Source organism: Mandrillus leucophaeus, unplaced genomic scaffold (assembly GCF_000951045.1).
Source record: "Mandrillus leucophaeus isolate KB7577 unplaced genomic scaffold, Mleu.le_1.0 Scaffold279, whole genome shotgun sequence".
Lineage (NCBI taxonomy): Eukaryota > Metazoa > Chordata > Mammalia > Primates > Cercopithecidae > Mandrillus > Mandrillus leucophaeus.
Window position 1 is genome coordinate 802,619 of NW_012102909.1, and position 18,804 is coordinate 821,422.

The 18,804-nt window shown below is 39.9% G+C and overlaps 1 protein-coding gene and 1 long non-coding RNA gene across 2 annotated transcripts in view; one reads left to right on the plus strand and one right to left on the minus strand.

Annotated features, from left to right (window-relative positions):
• Positions 1-652: 652 nt before the first annotated feature.
• LOC105543193 lies at positions 653-5,015 on the minus strand. Its single transcript, XR_001006591.1, has 2 exons — positions 4,847-5,015; positions 653-1,898 (listed from the first exon to the last, which is right to left on the minus strand). It is a non-coding gene; the product is annotated as an uncharacterized LOC105543193 (long non-coding RNA).
• PLEK (pleckstrin) overlaps positions 3,839-18,804 on the plus strand; it is a 33,131-nt gene continuing 18,165 nt past the window's right edge. Inside the window, exon 1 of the mRNA XM_011984994.1 lies at positions 3,839-4,825. Coding sequence (XP_011840384.1) covers positions 4,784-4,825 — 42 coding nt within the window. The 5' untranslated portion in view covers positions 3,839-4,783. The remainder of the gene's footprint in view (positions 4,826-18,804) is intronic.

Here is an 18,804-nt window from a genome sequence, read left to right on the forward strand (position 1 = left end):
GACAACTTAATGGTTTCTTTTTGTTGGGAGAAAGTTCTCCATGGGTCTTTTGTGTATATATACAACTTGCAAGCAGAGGCACTCTATTTTATGGATGCTTGTACAGTGAACAACAGCTTTGAAGATAGAGGTTGTCTCCTTCCAGAGTAAAGGGCAGATTCACTTACTGTCCAGTATAATAAAGATACGGTCTGCCTCTGAGACAAAGTTTGGGCAGGTTTGCTTGCAGCGCATTACAAAAGATTCATGTTCCCTAAGCTCTGGGTCCTCAGTTATGATGCAAACCCTCCGTATGTGCAGCATCCATCTAGGCTGCTCCACTTTGTCCTTGGTAGACTTAGGGCCAACAAGCATCAAGACCAATATGGAGCTCATTCTGTTTACTGTGCTGTGAGTAGCAAAGTCCTTTGTCTTACCCCAAACCCCAGAAGTCTTGTGTCTTCTGTGAGCATCCCTGAAACAGGCAGGCTGACTTGTTAGCTTACAAGTAGGGTAACATCTCAGACTCTTCTCACAGGTTTTGACACCTTTTACTTAATTTATATTTAGCTCTAGAGGTGGTCTGATATTTCTCAGCTAAATTTAATGTCTCTTTTGAATTACCAATGCTAAAGAATAACTTTTAAAAAGATAAAACTATGACTCTTACATATAATAGAATGAAAACATGTCAAAAATTTTATTTAACTCATGAATTAAAGGGGAAATTAGCCAGAGGTCACAACCGGTTCAAAGGAAAGGTCAAAGGCCAATTTATATAAAGCAACGTTGAAATTCATTTACCAGCGGACACAAAATTGACTTTTTCCATGGGAGGTGGGGTGGAGCGAGGGTGTGGGGTGAGGTGGAGTCTACTGAACTTCCATCAGTCAGAATTTATTTGCATGTTTATAGACAAGAATTATTCGTATTTATCCACAATCTACAGAGTTCTAAAATAACTCCAAGACAAGAAAAGACACAGACTCCATAGAAACAAATAACTTAGAAAGGTGTGCTGTAAAGAATGCACAGTTTTCCATTGGAGATGCTAAGTAATCATTTTTGCTTATTCAGAAGTCTTAACTTTCCCTTACAGCAATAAAATGTACTACAAGAATAATGTTTCCAAGGTTATTGATCAAATGTGTACAGAAAGAGATCTGAAAAAGTCATTCTAGGCTGGGTGTGGTGGCTCACACATGTAATCCCAGAACTTTGGGAGGCAGAGGCAGGCAGATCACCTGAGGTCAGGAGTTCAAGACCAGCCTGGCCAACATGGTGAAACTCTACTAAAAATACAAAAATAGCCGTGCATGGTGGCATGTCCCTGTAATTCCAGCTACTCGGGAGGCTGAGGTGGGAGGATCACTTGAACCTGGGAGGGGGAGGTTGCAGTGAGCTGAGATCGGGGCCACGGCACTCCAGCCTGGACGACAGAGCAAGACTCTGTCTCAAAAAAAAAAAAAAAAAAGTCATTCTAGACACACATACATAAGATATTGGAAGAGGTTCTAATGATCTGATCTGGGAGAGGGATCTGACACAGCAGGAGAAAACTTGCTCAAACTCTATTGAGAGCAAGTCCTAAATGGCGTCATTGATTCAGATAGTTCTCTTTATTGACCACTAGGTGTCGCTAAGCAGGCGCGATGACACGTGGCAGGCGGGGAAGGGGCAAAGGCAGCATCATCTAATCCATCAGTGGTGACGTTCAGCAGATTCACAAATGCGGGAGGTTCCTTGGTGGCAAGACATTTTTACCCCTGCACCTATTCAGGCGCCTGGCACATAGTAAGGACTTAATACAACGTTTCTTGAAATGAATTATTCGGAACGCAGGGGTGCTTTTACACAATAAGCATCCAAAAACACTATGAGGTTTCTAAGTGAGGGTTCTTTAAAGCCTTCCGATCATGCTGGGACAGACGGTGAAGACATTCTAAATTAGAAGTCACTTGGTCAGTTAAACAAAGGGAGATACGTTTAACTATGAAATCAGACTTGGTAAATCTATGAGTGGTTTCCATTGACTGTACAGACGTAGCAAAATACTTGTTTGAGTGCAGATACAGAACATTACCCTTTTATTTGTTCCTGTTTTGCTCAGGTGACATCAAATGTTGATCCCTCTACTCTCAGCCCTCAACACTTTATAATAATTTCTAATTAATTTTGGTGCGATGAGAAACTGATAAGAAACCATCAACGATTTTATGTAATGGATATTAGCATAAAATGAAAAGTGAGAAATACAGGGGCAGTGACTGTTGGCTGGAAACACAGCTGGAGGGAAGAGGAGAGGGAATCAGGAAGCTCTCAGAAAACCCCAAGAACAGAACTTCTTTCCCCTAACTTTCCTGGCTCCTCAGATGCCCTCGTGGATGTCTGTCAGTTTTGCCTTTCTCGGGGCCATCACTCGTCTATTGTTAATAGCATCTTGGTTTTACTTTAGGGGACACCCTCCCTTCCCTCATTGAGCATGGTCTTGCGAGGGCTGTCGGTTCACATGTTCCCCCTCCAGGTACCCAAGAGAGAAGCTGAGTTAGGCCAATCAGAGGCCTGATCCCTGGAGACTACTGCAGAGTCTGAAAACCACTGGCGTTCTTTCATCTTGGTGTCTTGCTTCCTGGAACGCTACAACTGCCCTGATTCCTGTCCTTTCAAAGACCCCAGTCTTCATTTTTCCTTCAGTCTGTGGGCCACCCCATTCTCTTCTAGTAAATTCCTATTCGCCTCTATTAGCCAGAGTTGTTATCTGTTGATTGCAGTGAAAGAACACTGACGGGTGTAATGAGGAAATTCTAGCCCTACGATTGCTTTTATCATCTCTGTTGAAGTTATCATTGAAAAGGATCAGCTCTAGGATAACGGAGATTTGCCTTGAAGATGAGGAGTAACTCATATTTATGGATACTAGTTATGTTTCAGACACTCTTCTAAATACTTCCATGTGTATCTTATTTAATCTTCAGAATGACCTCATTGGATAAGTGTTATTATCCCCATTTTACAGATGAGAAAACTGAGGCACAAAGTAATTAATGAATTTGCTCATTTTCACAGGGCCAGATTAACGTGTCTCAAAGTTTATTCTATGGAATATTGGTTTTTCAGGATTGTATTGGTTTCCTGGGGCTGCCATAACAAACTACCACAAACTGGTGGCTTAAAACAATGGAAATTTATTGTCTCACAGTTCTGGAGGCCGTAAGTCTGAAATCAAGGTGTCGGGAGCACCATGTTCTCTATAGCAGCTCTAGGGGAGAATTGTTGCGTGCCTCTTCCAGCTTCTGGGGGTTGCCGGCCATCCTTGGCGTTCCTTGGCTTGTAAATGCATCACTCTGTTGTCACATGGCTGTTTTCTGTGTGCCCTTTTCTTATAAGGACACCAGTCACATTGGATTAAGGGCCCACTTGCTTCAGTATGACCTCATCTTAACTAATTATATCTACAATGACCCTGTTTCCAAACAAGGACGCATTCTGAAGTGCTAAGGGTTAGGACTTCTTTTTTGGGAGATCTAATCCAATCCATGACAAAAAAATGTTAATATAAATTGTAGAGAAAAGAATTCTACAGCCAAGTCAGTTTGGGAAACACCATTATAGGATTCTTTGCTGTAGTACTTTGGCGGGGCGAGGGTCTTTAATTTGTTCATCGTTTAGAGGAGTTGCCAACCTGGGACTATTATGTACAGTTTCTCAAAAACCTGTTTGATGACGGACTCCTTTTTACAGGCTGATTGTGGGATCAGCAGTCAATGTGGAACACCTGTTCACATGCCTGATGCGAGGCAGTGGCACCCTAGCATGTCCCTCCCTGGTCTTCTGCTTTCCCCTGTGACCTGCAGCGTCAACTTGAGACAACTTTTCTTCTCTGTGCCTGTGTTTCCTTATCTCTAAGATAAGGAAAATAATATACTTTCCCTATGGGTTTCACGTGTGGACTCATTTTTGTTGTTGTTTGTTTTGAGATGGAGTCTTGCTCTGTCGCCCAAGCTGGAGTGCAGTGGCACGATCTCGGCTCACTGCAACCTCTGCCTCCCAGGTTCAAGTGATTCTCCTGCCTCAGCCTCCCGAGTAGCTGGGACTACAGGCGCACACCACCACGCCCAGCTAATTTTTATATTTTTAGTAGAGACAAGGTTTCACCATGTTGGCCAGGCTGGTCTTGAACTCCTGATTCCAAGTGATCCATCCGCCTTGGCCTCCCAAAGTGCTGGGAATACAGGCGTGAGCTACCATGCCTGGCCTATGTGCAGACTAATTTAGTTTTAAATAAATAGGCTGAGAAACACTTGATACAGGACTTGGCATAGAGAGAAGTAGGCATTCATTTAGTAGTTAACTTTGTTATGCTAACCAGATGGTTCTGAATTTCTTGGCATTTTTATTAAGCATTTCCAGGATCTCAAGACTAATCCCTAATCAGGACAATTTCCACCAACAAGTTTTTCTTATTCATCTTCCTCTTCCTTTCATCACTTCTTTTTCTCTTTAAAAGAGTGAGTTTCTGTATAGTACTAAGAATTTCCCTTAGGTAAATATTCAACCCAACTGTGGTTTTAATAAGTCTCCAGGATTAGCAAGGAATGGGTAGTTTACTCTGCAGTTCCTTATTCTGATCTTCCACCCCAGTGAGGGGAAGAGGATGTGATCATGCGACCGCCAGCAGAAGGGAAATTGTGAAAGCGACCCACTGTAGAAAAGGCAGCCCACAGCCACCTCAGTATGCAGAGGAAGCCCAGTTGCTGAGAGGAGGTGCCGGAGAGTGACCTTTGCATCTGCCTGTCCAGCCAGCATGGAACCAAAGCGGATCAGAGAGGGCTACCTTGTGAAGAGGGTGAGCAGAGGTGCCACTTACCAGGGTGTCAGTGGACACGGACTGGGGAGGCTTGGGTCCAGCTCCACGGGCTACCTGCTCATTTAGGAGTGTTTCCTGCTCAATCAGTTGGGTTGAAATAGGGGAGCATGGTAGCACATAGAATGTTGGAGTGGGGTTAGGGGAGTGGGGATACTCATCCAGCCCCGGCTTCCTTCCAGTTTGATTTGATGGGTCTGAGAATTCCAGGTGGCAGGGCCTGGAAGGTGGGGGTCTAAGCTAACTCCCTCCAGATTTAGAATATCCTTTTTAAGAGGCACACAGATGTGTTCTGTCAGAAGATATACTCCTCCTCTATAGAGGTTACTTGGAGAGACTATCCATTTTTTATTGAAATCTCCCTTCCCCTCAGTTCTTTTTTTGGGAGGGAAGGGAGAAAAAGTGATTAAAGAGTTAATATAATGATAGAGTAATTATAGCTTGTTTATTGGGCTGTCTTCTTGGAATTGACGGGTAAAAAAATCTTTAGCTTTTTAAAATTGGGCTGAAATCTCTTCACTCACAATTCTTAGTAAATTTGCATAATGTGGCATCGAGGTGGTAGATGCACCATTTTAAAGATTAGTGTACTGAAAAAGGCTTAGCCTCCCTGGCATGCATCAGGAAAATTGAATTTTCTTAGTGTTGGTCTTTCTTCAGATGCTGAGTGTGTGCTGTGTGGTTGTGAAAGCTCCCTGGGATGTGAATTCACACATAGACTTGGCGTCCTGTGGGCAACGCCTATGTACATAGGTATGCTCACACTAACCTTAATGAGTGGATTGTTTCAGAAATGAGCTGAATGTAGTGCCTTCCTTCAGGTGCTTAGCTTTTTAATTGAATGAACAGCGAATGTGTGAGTCTATTTTAGGCTATTCATTTGTTTCATGTTTTAGCCTACAATGTTCTACCTGTGAGGGGGGTTAAATAGCACACATTGCTGCCTGCTTCCATTTTGACTTCAGGCTGGAGGGACCCTAGGTCATCTGGCCTAGTTCCTTCATTTGCAGAAGAGGAGACAGACCCTGAAGGCTTGGCGATTGCCCCAAGTCACATGGCTATGACAGTTGTGACCAGCCACTCCTCTGATGCTTAGGTTTCTGATTCGTGGCACTGAACTTTGTTCATTACTCTAGCATTTTCTTAAAGCAAATTTATTCCAACTTAGGATTTGTGGTGTATTTGTGATGGTGAGAGCTGAGTTGGTACTGGAGAATAAGTGGGTCCTCAGCTGCTAATCTCTCTAGCCAGCTGTACTTTGAAACATCCTTTGGAAAAGACACACATATACATAGAGATGTAAAAGATTCCTTGCAATAGGCACCAATAATAATTGGTGAGACCTAGTAATAATTCATGTTGACTTACTCCTTTCCTGATCACTTGTGCTAGTATCCTGAGAAGAGCAAGTGAATGGAAACATTTCTGCAAGTTTTTGTTTGTTTGTTAAACAATTAAAAACATCTTGCAATGAAAATTGCTGTTATAAAGTTTGTATGCTCATATTTTAATCTCCCTAAATTACAAAAATATGAAGACTAAATTTCTAATAAGTGAAGCTGTCTCACTAAAAAATGGGGATGATAGAGTCAGGGTTGTCAAGCACATGGATTTAAATTAATAAATAGTTATTAATTAGTGAGAGTAGTTCTCTCAGATTGTAAAAGCCAATCTAGAAAATGGGCCTGGAATTAAATAGTGAAATTTTGTATTGATAGTTTTACAATTTATATCTTCCATAATTTTCATGTTTACAAGTTACATCTTCCATAATTACTGCATTTTTCTCTGGAACCTTTTGAACACTCTCTGATATAATGCATTAAGAGTCTCTTTTTTTATTCTAAAACTTTTATTTTAGGTTCAGGGGTATCTGTGCAGGCTTGTTATATAGGTAAACTCCTGTGACAGGCATTTGTTGTACAGATTATTTTGTTACCCAAGCACTAAGCTTAGTATCCAATAGTTATTTTTTCTGATCCTCTCCCTTCTCTAACCCTCCACTCTTACGTAGCCCCCAGCATCTCATTTGATATTTTTAAGAAATGTTTGGTTCAGAAATATTCCCTTTGTCAGCTGTAGAACTAAACCTAAAGACAGAATTTCCCAAGAAGATATTGAAGTTCTTAACTTCTGTAGACATTAAGTTTCCTTCAGTTACCTCATGTGTGGGTGAAAAACTGTATATGTCAGGAATCTGACACATAATTGGTGTACACAAGCTGCATGAGACACTGATTATTTGTATCAGCATCAGTATACACTTCAGTAGGTGGTGGGGCCCCTCCTAGATGTTAATGGGGTCATGTACTGGTTCCTGGGTTGGTTGCCAAATTAATTATGAAGGAAGGGCCATAAAAATCTTTGAAAAGGCTCTTAGAAGCCTTGGCTATGGTTTTTGATGTTAAAGCATGAAAAATAATAATAGCGAATATTCCTTCATTCACCTTTTTCTCTTATGCAGTTCAAGATACCTGGGTAGTAACAGAGAACATCTTTTTCCTGTGTCTTGTTTTATGAAATAATTTTATTGCAGATAAGATGTTTTGGGTGGAAAAAATATAGCATTAGGAAATGCTGGTGCAGGAATTTTGTCAAGTTAGAAATCTTAGGGTCAATAGCGTTAACTGTAAAATGTTTCTGCTTTTCTTCTGTGCAAGATAACTGTTGACATTTCACAATCCAGGTTTCCTCTTTTGCCTCCTGAATAAGATCTCCAAATAAAGACAGTGGTTAAGAGGGGGAGGGAAAATACACGATTCTGTCATTTTCCAGCTTTTTCATTCCAAGTAATACCCATGTCTCTTTGCCTCAGACTCTTTCAATTTACTTTTTTTGTTTTAAAAAAGAGCCCTTCTAGCCAACCATGGAGTAGCAAGCTGCTATACAAACATGACTTCATTTAATCCTAACCACCCTCTGTGATCCTCATCTTACAGACAAGAAAACTGAGGCTCACAGAGAGTAAGTGACTCGCCCACAGTCAAACATGTGGCAAGAGGATGACCTAGGATTCAAACCCAGGCCTGCCTAACAGCAAAGCCTACCATCTCATTAATCCCAGGCAGCATTCTGAAAGGCAGCTTACCCTGGCCCACAGAAGAAAGGTCAGATGAACTCACCAGAGCCAGAGTGAGGCATGAACAAATTGTTTTGTGGGCAAGATTGGGCTTAATAACCTCAGCCTCCCTTTCTCTCTGTTTAGGAGGTTTCTTTCTGGCCAATACACATGTTTGGAAGGTCCTCGAATACTTGCTACTGAATTAGATATGTTCATCATCATAACTGGAAAAAAATGAGAGAGGAGCAAATTATATGCTCTGCATAACCTAGACTCCTCCAAGTCATGTCTCAAACCAGCCTCGTTCCTAGAGGTTTATGGAGCAAGCTGTTGTTGCCAGGACAACCCAGCTCACAAGCACTTGGTGCAGCGGCACTGACTCAAAGTGGCTGAGGGATCTGGATGTCCTTTGAGGCTGGGAGAAAGCAGAGGAATCAGGGTGATGGGAAAGGGAAGGGCAAGCATCAGGGACAGGAAAGGAAAGGGCTGAAGAAAGTTGTGGTAGAAGTGGAAGAGAGCAGGAGAGTCAGGGTCCTGGCCCAGAAGTTCTTTCCTGCATCTACCTTGTCTTCTAGGCAGGATGAAATAATCTCAAGCGATTTGCACCTACTGATTCATCATTGTAATAGCTAATGCATGTGGTGTTTACCCTGAAGCAGGAAGAGTTCCAAGCATTTCATGCCTTAATGCATTTATACAGCATACTTATGACAACTCAACAAAATGGGGACAATTATTATCCTTACTTAACAGATAAGGAGATTGAGGTACAGAGAGGCAAAGGACCTTGTCCAAAGTCACACAGTTAATAAGTGGGAGAGCTGGTTTGCAGTCCAGCAGTGTGGCCCCAGCATTATGCAGAACCTAACCACTTTCTATGTGGCCCTCATGGGCTCGTATTGCTGTGACATTCTTTTCCAAAGCACTGTCACGATGATGAGGGGTACCCAGGGGAACCTTATGCCAGAGCGACTCCACAGTGTTGCCTACAAAACTGTACTATTTTATTTTATTTTATTTTGAGATGGAGTTTCGCTCTTATTGCCCAGGCTGGAGTGCAATGGTGAGATCTCAGTTCACTGCAACCTCCTCCCCCAAAACCATACTCTTACCTGTCTCTGTGGTTGCCATTTTTCAAATGTATACTGCGTGCTGGCCACTGTGGTGAATGCTTTGTATATATTATCTCATTTAATCTTCACAACAATAGGAAGCAGGTACTTTGTTACTTTCATTTTACAGATGAGGAGACTAATGCTTGGAAAAATTAAGTAACTTGCCTAAGATTACAGAGCCTGGAAGAGGCAAAGTTGAGATCTGAACTTAGATCTAAGGCTCCAGAAATCATGCTGCTAAGCACTCTCGGTGCCATTTCTGTATTGCTTATTTAATATGTTTTCACTGATAAATTTTCCAACCTGGAAGAGTTCACTTATGTAAAAAATACGCTACTGAATAGACTAGTTCCTTTGCCTTCAGTGAGTTTATATAGGCACAACACAACCATTTGTTTGGGGTGCTATGTCAGTGATTTGATGGATCAGATTGGAAAATTAGATGATGTGATTTGTGTTGTAGCCAACATAAGGACTTAATTGAATGCAACATCAACTTAAAATAACATGTCCCATGGGTGTGCAAGAATAGATAATAGTAACTGACAGTTCTGCTTTAGATATGTAGTTTTGATCACAGTGTAATTTTCCTTTGAATTCCAGCCATACATCAGTATGTGAAAAGAGAAATTTGAGAGAAAGGGAAAGTTAAAAGAGATGTTTTCACTTTGTAAGGAGTGTCTGAGAGGGGTTCTAAACACAAATATCCGATTGCCCCAACCCTCAGCCATTGGTTGTGGCTTCTTTCTGTGATGCTGGGTGTACACAGGAAGGCACACTTCAATTTGTGCATTCATCACACTGACCTTGAGGTCACTGTCTCCCATGTGAAAATGTGAACTATTTGAGAGCCGAGACAGGGTCTTGTTTATTTTTGTTTTTATTTTTATTTTATTTATTTATGTATTTTGAGACAGAGTCTTGCTCTGTAGTCCAGGTTGGAGTGCAATGGTGCAATCTTGCCTCACTGTATCCTCCACCTCCAGGGTTCAAGTGATTCTCTTACCTCAGCCTCCCGAGTAGCTGGGACTATAGGCATGTGCCACCATGCCCGGCTAATTTTTATATTTTTAGAAGAGATGGGGTTTCACCATGTTGGCCAGGCTGGTCTTGAACTCTTGACCTCAAGTGATCCACCCACCTTGGCCTCCCAAAGTGCTAGGATTACAGGTGTGAGTCACTGCACCTGGAGTTGCTTAATTTTACACCCCAACAACTAGGCCAGTGTTGAAAGCATGAGAGCCATTCTATCATTATTTGTTGAATGAACATGTCCCAGATAAAGAAATTTGCCTAAAATAGACTTCATAGAGACCAAAGTAACTTCTTAAGTCTTAAGAAAAGTAATTTCAATGGGGGTAGTTAGTTTTAGATGATCATGTAGAATATATTTCAAAGATGTATTATTATTTTTTGACTTTTAAGCAAACCCAAGGATTGGCAGGGACACCTGGAAATAGAAGAATAAAGGGGGAAAAGAGGGACAAAAGGCACCTTGGAATAGATGTGTAGGATCTCAGGGTAGAAAGAGATGTTACAGATTTAATCCAACTTCTCATCTGTGGCTTGCATTTCTTTTATTCATCTGTTAAGAAGCACGCTTGAATACTTCTCTTGTTAGAGAACTCACTAATTAAATTTTCTCCCTTAAGTTATGCAGAAAACTGTTTTCCTGAAACCTCCACCTGCTGGGACTTCAAAATTATCCAGGCGTTCACACCTGCTCTACCTGTTCCTTTATGGGCTAAAACCTAGTCAGTTTCTCCAAGAGTTAGAGAGATGATACCATCTTGGTGTTCTGCTTTGAACAGGCTCTGGTTTCTCTGCAGCTTTGAGGTCCCTTGAACTCAGTGTAGGTCTCCAGGGGCATCTGATAAGCATAGAACTGTAAGGAATAGGTACCATTTAACAAGTGATTACCATATGCCAATTATTGATTTAAGCAATTTACATGGATTGTTTTCATCTCCCAACAACGCTAAGAAGTAGATATCATCATATCTGCTTGCCAGATGGAGAAAATGAGGTTTAAAAACTTGCTCAAGGGCCGCGTTACTAGAAAGTGGCAGAGTTGGGATTTGAGCCTGAGCCATCCAGCTCCAGACCCCATGGTCACGTGCAGGCTATGCTTTGTTTAAAGACAGAATTATCATTTTCCTTGCTTTCAATCTTACACTTCTATTTATACAACCACAATGAGTTTAGTTTTTTTTGACAGCCCACATCAAACTACTGACTCATAGAGCTCCTTTTTTTCCCACATGCTCATTTCCCACACCTTATAAGTCTTTAAAAAATATTATTAAAGACTGTATCTTATTTAATTTCAATTTGCATTTCTTTGATTGCTGTTGAAGCAATCAATTATATTTTACTGGACCCAGGTATTTGTTCGTTTGAGAATGGCTTATTTATATTATTTGCCCATTTAAAAAATTGGAAGTGCTTTTATATTTCTTACTGGTTCTAAAGAGTTTAAAAAATTAAGGATATTAATTTTTAATCATATGATGATACAAATATCTATGCATTTTCATTTCCTTTTCAGTAGTTGCAGTTTTTTAAATACAGAGAAGTTCTTTTTTTTTTTTTTTTCTTGAGACAAAGTATCACTCTATTGCCCAGGCTGGAGTGCAGTGGTGTGATCTAGGCTCACCCCGATCTCCACCTCCTGGGTTCAAGTGATTCTCCTGCCTCAGCCTCCCAAGTAGCTGAGACTATAGGTGTGTACCACCACACCCAGCTACTTCCTGTATATTTTTAGTAGAGACTGGCTTCACCATGTTGGCCAGGCTGGTCTCAAACTCCTGGCCTCAAGTGATCCACCCACCTCAGCCTCTTAAAGTGCTGGGATTACAGGCATGAGTCACTGCGCCCAGCCGAGTTTATTTTTAATATGGTTAAATCTCCCATTCTTTATGATTTCTTCTTTTGGTGTCATGCAATGTCAGACTCTTAGGTGCTAAATTATACCAGTCCCATGATGATGAACAACTATTTACCAGAAAACTTTAAATCTGACTCAGCATCCCATTGTGGAGATGCACAGGTTTTGGCATATAATGGGTGAAAACACACATATGCTACACACACACACACACACACACACACACACACACACACACAGCATATGGATATCTCTATCTCTATCTCTGTCTATATCTATATCTGTATCTATATCTCCATTAAAGTGAAATAACTAGCTAAGTGGTCTAAAGAAATCGATTCAGATTCCAGAATGCCTCAATGTTATGCAAGAACCAAAATGAAAATGATATCTGAGGGGAAGGGAAAGAGCATAAAACTGAGAATCAGGAGACCTGGATTCTACATTAACTGGTCAGATGTACTAGGTCAATCACTTAACATTAATTGGTCAGATGTACGAGGCCACTCACTTAACTGGGCCTCCACTTTTTTTTATCAATATGGTGACAGTGTTGGTAGATGATCCTAAATTCCTCTATCATTTGGACATTCCATAATCACACTTCCAGGTTTGCCCTTGGGTGAGCATCAAGTGGGTCGGGGCCAGAAAAGGGAAAATTTAGGGATGGTCAGGGAGAGGTGCTGCCAGGTTACCCGAGTGAGAAACTGGTAGCTGCAGTAGTGGTGAAGAGGAGAGAGAAACTTCCTCAAACTCCATCATCCTGACCTAAATCAGCACTATCAGGCGTGGAAGAATGTTTAAGCTTTATAAGTGGTCAGATTTCTCTTGTTTCATAAAGTATCGGCCTCTTCATTATGCCTAATGACCCTGAATCCCAAACAACACATCCTCCTCGGAGTCAGACCCCTGAGGCTGCACTTGGATTAGAAAAGCACAGACTCATTTTGGACAGTTGACTCTGGAAGCTTTGTCTACTGAAGGAATGCAATGCTGGCTTATCGCTGCTGATGCATCCCAATGTCAAGGTCAAAAGCCCTGAGTGATGATGGCAGTTAATAATCTCAGTGAGTCCTGAGGTTGAATATTAAATATTAGGTTTAAAAGGGATTCTGGCAATCATCTAGTGCAACTTTTCATTTCTAGCTCTGAGAACATGTCTTTCTTTTCTTGTTTCCAGGTATTTTTAAAATTTTATTAAGTAGATTTGTCTATCCATTTCCCTAAAAGTATATTCTAAATTTTAATACATAGCAGAGTCATATGCTATTCGTTCATTTAATACTTTTCCCAAATTATTTTAAAAAGTCAAACCCACAGAAAACTGAGGAAACTAGTACCATTATTCATATACCCTTTGCCTAGATTAATCAATTGATAATGGATGGGCGCATTTGCTTTGTCTCTCCCTATCTCTATATTTTTATGTAAATATACACACGTATCATTTTAGGTTGAGATAGTTGAGAGCAATTTGCAGACATCATGCTATGCTACGTCACCCCAAAATGCTTCAACATGCATCTTCTAAGAAAAAGGACATTTTCCTGTATAATCATAATGCCATTATGACACCTAAGAAATTTATTACTGATAAAATGCCATTCTCTAATACATCTTTTACGTTCAAATGATGCCAGATCACTCAATAATATTCTGCATAGCGACTTTGAAAAGAATCCACAATTCAATCAAGGACAATTCATTGCATGAATATGCTGTTTTTCTAGTGATTAAGTGAGAGAAGTAACTAATGTGGAATAGTTTCCTTCTATAGAAGCAACTTGAAGGGTGGTGTTACTATAATCACTGTATACCCCTCCATGGAGTTAATTCACAGGACCTGGAGTTAACAATTTTGTTTTTTAATTGAAGGGTAACTTACATACAATAAGGTACACAAAGTGTGTCATAATTTTTTACATACCTATACCTCATGTAAACAACACACAGATAAAGATGGAGACATTTCTAATATGCCATAAAGTTCCATTGTTCCTTTGCTAGTCTATACTCCCATCCTCGGTAACCATTACTGTAACATTTTCTCATAAGCTATGCCTGTTGTTGAACTTCATGTGAATGCACTCATACTCTGAGTACATGTTTTGCCTGTTTGCTTTTCACTCAACATCTATGATATTTATTTATAATATTCCAGGTACTAGCGGTTCATTTTTTAAAAATTGCTAAGTTTTTTTCCATAGTATACATTTACTGTGTTAATAATGGGTTCATATATTATATTATACAGTTTGCTTATTCTGTTGATGGGCATTTGGGTTAGTCTTTGTTTCTGACTATGATGAATAAAGGTGTCATGAACATTCTTGCATGTCACCTTTGTGGCAATATGCATTTATTTCTCTCAGATCTTTGCCCAGGAGTGAAATTGCTGGTGCAAAGGACATATATGTGTTTAGCTTTAGCATAAAACCACCAGATATTTTTTCTGAATTGGATGTGATATTCTGCACTCCTGCCAGCTATATTTGGGACTTCCAGTTATTCTACCTCCTTGTCAAGTCTTATTCTTCCTGTCTTTTAAAATGTTAGGTACTCCAGCAGGTGCGTACAGGTATCTCATTGTGATTTGAATCTGCATTTTCCTGATAAATAATGATGTTGAACAGCTTTTCATAAGTTTTGGATGTTTTCTTTACCAAAGTGCCTCCTTGATAATTTTTGCCCACTTAAAAATAGGGTTGTTTGTATTTTTCTTATTGATTTGCAGGAGCTCTTTGTATTCTAAGATATGTTTCCTTCAGATGCAAAACAGAAAGACATTTGACTGGAATTATTTCATGTGTTGGCACAGTGTCTGATCTTGCTCATTTTTAAAAGGGGAAATAATCCAGTGTTGGTCTGGAATAGTTATTCTGCCCAGGCAGAAAAGAGATAGGGTATTTTAATTTAGAAAATTATTTTAGTAACTAGAGCAAAGGAAATGTTTGGACAAGCAAAGTGATAGTCCCACAAGTATTTATCTTTGCATAAATAGTCTTCCTTTTGGGCAACTGGACCTTTATATAGAGGCCCTTTGTATTTTGAGATAAGCAGTAGGGTCTCTTGGGAACTGGATGATAATTCTATTTTGTGGTAGTCATGACAGGGTGACACCATGGGTTAAAGAATAGGCCTTTGCCAAAATTCTCCCAAAATATAGACCAGAAATAGAGACTTCCCTGTTTTAATCAGGATGGTCAATTTATTGCTAAAGGGGCATGAACCCAAACTGAAAACATTTTCATTAAGGATTTTCTTAGGGGCTACATCGATGTGGAGATCCTCATTCTGGCATTATAGACCTTTTGCAAGTGATTTTCATACGACTAAGGCATGCCTGCCCACAAGGCTGCTGTCTGAGTTTCTTTTTGGCATTCATATTCAGATAAAATCTGATTAGCCCAAGAGATGGAAGCAACTGCAGGGTGCATGCCACCACTTATGGCTGCTTTGCCCATGGGAGACACGGCTGTTGGATCACGACACTTTTCCACTGAGTCCAGCCTCAAGCATCCACTACTACTCAGTCTGAATTGACAATTGAGATAGACTCTGCTTGCCACTCTTGAGTTGAACTGAACTCAATGGACAGGTTTGGGAGCAGAAAACAAACCACAGAAAGCCAGCCTGAAATGCACCAGATGGAAAGTAGAGATCCATGAGGAGCTTATGGTCGACTGTCAATGTATATACATTTTATCTTAATTTTTTAAAAAATTCCGGTAGAATGACAGTCCTCCTCTCCCCTGAAGGCATCTTTCCTGCACAGCCTTGTTGTGCAAACGTGAACCACCTGCCTCCACACTGGCCAAAGCTGCGCTACATATTGTCCTGAGAGGTCTATAGGATCATTTTAGGAAATATTGTCAGACTTATTGTGTCTATTCTTATGTTAATCATATCATTATGCCTTCTTTATTCAGTCCTATCTATTAATTAATACATAACGTGATCTTATTTTTTATTTTTAAGTTTTTTTTAATTTTTAAAATGTAAATTTTTCTGGGTGCATAGTAGGTATATATATTTTTACGGTACATGAGATGTTTTGATACCGGCATGCAGTGCGTCATAATCACATTATGGAGAATGCAGTATCCATCCCCACTAAGCATTTATCCTTTGTATTACTAACAATCCAATTACCCTCTTTTAGTTATTTTAAAATGTGCAATTAAGTTGGCAATAGTCACACTGTTGTGTTATGAAATCGTAGGTCTCATTTATTCTTTCTGTTGGCTTGTTTTTGATACCCATTAACCATCCACACTTCCCCTCAACTCCTCTACTTCCCTTCCTGGCCTCTGGTAACCATGCTTCTACTCTCTGTGTCCATGAGTTCAGTTGTTTTGATTTTTAGATCCCACAGATAAGTGAGAACATGTGATGTCTGTCTTTTTGTGCCTGGCTTATTTCACTCAACATAATGATCTTTGGGTCCATCCATGCTGTTGCAAATGACAGTATCTCATTCTTTTTTATGGCTAAGTAGCACTCCATTGTGTATATGTACTACACTTTCTTTACCCATTCATCTGTTGAGGGACACTTAGGTTGCTTCCAAATCTTATCTATTGTGAACAGTGCTGCAACCAACATGGGAGTGCAGATATCTCTTCCATATACTGATTTCCTTTCTTCTCAGGATATACCCCCCAGTGAGATTGCCGGGTCAAATAGTAGTTTTGTTTTTAGTTTTTTGAGGAACCTCCAAACTGTTCTTCATAGTGGTTTTACTAATTTACATTCCCACTGGCAGTGTACAAGTATTGCCTTTTCTCCACATCCTCGTCAACATTTCTTATTGCCTGTCTTTTGGTTAAAAGCCATTTTAACTGAGATAAGCTAATATCTCATTGTAGTTTTGATTTGCATTTCTCTGATGATCAGTGATGATGAACACTTTTTCATATGCCCATTTGCCATTTGTATGTCTGCTTTTGCCCATGTTTTGAATGGATTATTAGAGTTTTTTCCTCTAGAGTTGTTTGAGCCCCTGATATATTCTGGCTATCAATCGATCTTTGTCAGATGGGTAGTTTGCAAATATTTTCTGTCATTCTGTGAGTTATCTCTTCACTTTCTTGACTGTTTCCTTTGCTGTGCAAAAACTTTTTACCTTGATGTGATCCTATTTGCTTATTTTTGCTTTGGTTGTCTGTGCTTGTAGGGTATTGCTCAAGAAATTTTTGGCCAGACCAATGTCTTATAGATTTTCCCCAATATTTTCTTATGGTCATAATGTGATTTTAATTACAACCATTCATTCCACAAATTATTGATTGAACACCTGGCAATATCATGGTGAAGTAAGTTCTTGCCCTCCTGGAACATATAGTTGGGTGGCAATAGTTGACAGAGTGATTTTACACACTTTATATATAAAACATATGTATACATATGTATTTAAAAATATATATAGTATAATGCATATGTACATTGTTCACATATAAGCATATCACATGCATTATATACTTATATATATATTTTATACATGATCTAAATCTAATACTTATTTTGCTTTAAGATGGAATTATTGTCTCCTTCTTAGAAAATAAAAAAACTATGGCTCAGAAATACTAAACATTTTACCCAAAGACATGTATAACTAATAAGTGATTGACATGAGGCTCAAATGTGGTTCAAGGTTTGACCCCAAATCATAGCATACATTGAAGCATCCTAAATACTTCAAGCATCATTGTATGACTTGTCATACAATAACGGAGGAGGCCTGCAAGTCTGAGGCAGGCTGGATTATTCACAACCCCAAACCTTATTCCACCAGAAGAGAAACCAAAGGGAGGTGTGTTTCCTCACAAATACATTCATGCAGATCCTCAGAGCCTTCAGCTTTCCCATTCATTACTCCACATGGCAACTGGCTAAATATTTTTGACTCTTCCTCATTGGGATGATAGTGATACCAGTTCATTATCATTTTTCTGAGAATAGGGAGGATGAAGGAGCAGCTGTTTATTGTGTTGGAAACTCAAAGCATGGAAGACATTCATGCATGGCCATCTGTGAAGATATTTAATAATACAACCTCTCATTTGTAGAGCACATTTGAACTTATAAAGTCTTATCCAAATTATTTCATTTCATACATGCTAGAAATCTCGGAGGTAGTCATTCTTATCATTTTAGTGCTGGGAACTGAGCCTTAGAGAGGGCAAGTGGCTTACACAAGTGTGGGCAGTAAGAAAGCAATAGAGCCAGCTGGGTGTGGTGGTTCACACCTGTAATCCCAGCACTCTGGGAGGCCGAGGCAGAAGCATCACTTGAGATCAGGAGTTCAAGACCAGCCTGGCCAACATGGTGAAACCTTGTCTCTACTAAAAAAAAAACCACAAATGTTAGCTGAGTGTGGTCGTGCATACCTGTAATCCCAGCTACCTGGGAGGCCGAGGTGGGAGAATCACTTGAACCTGAGAGGCAGAGGTTGCAGTGAGCTGAGATTGTGCAATTGCACTCCAGCCTGGGTGACACAGAGAGGACATGTCTCAATAAAATAAAATAAAATAAAATAAAATAAAATAACAGAGAGACAGAGAGAGAGATAGTACTTGAGCTAGATCATCTAAGATTCAACCAGCCATCTCAGCAGTGTTGCCAGAGCTTATAAGTGAAGGCAGATTTGGGGTAAAACCAGCTTTTATTTTTACCTGTCTTCAGTGAGTCAGATTAGTTGGTTTGCAGGCCATATTTTGAAAACCACTAGGCTTTAGGATATTTAATTCTTTCTCCAATTCTGACTAACCCTCCCAAGAATTGAAATGTTCTAAAACCCTTACAAATAAAACCCTTCCAACCAAACACCAATAATTATCATTTTTGTGATTTTTCTCCTCAAAGTAGGCAGTTAAACATGTAAAAATACATGATATCG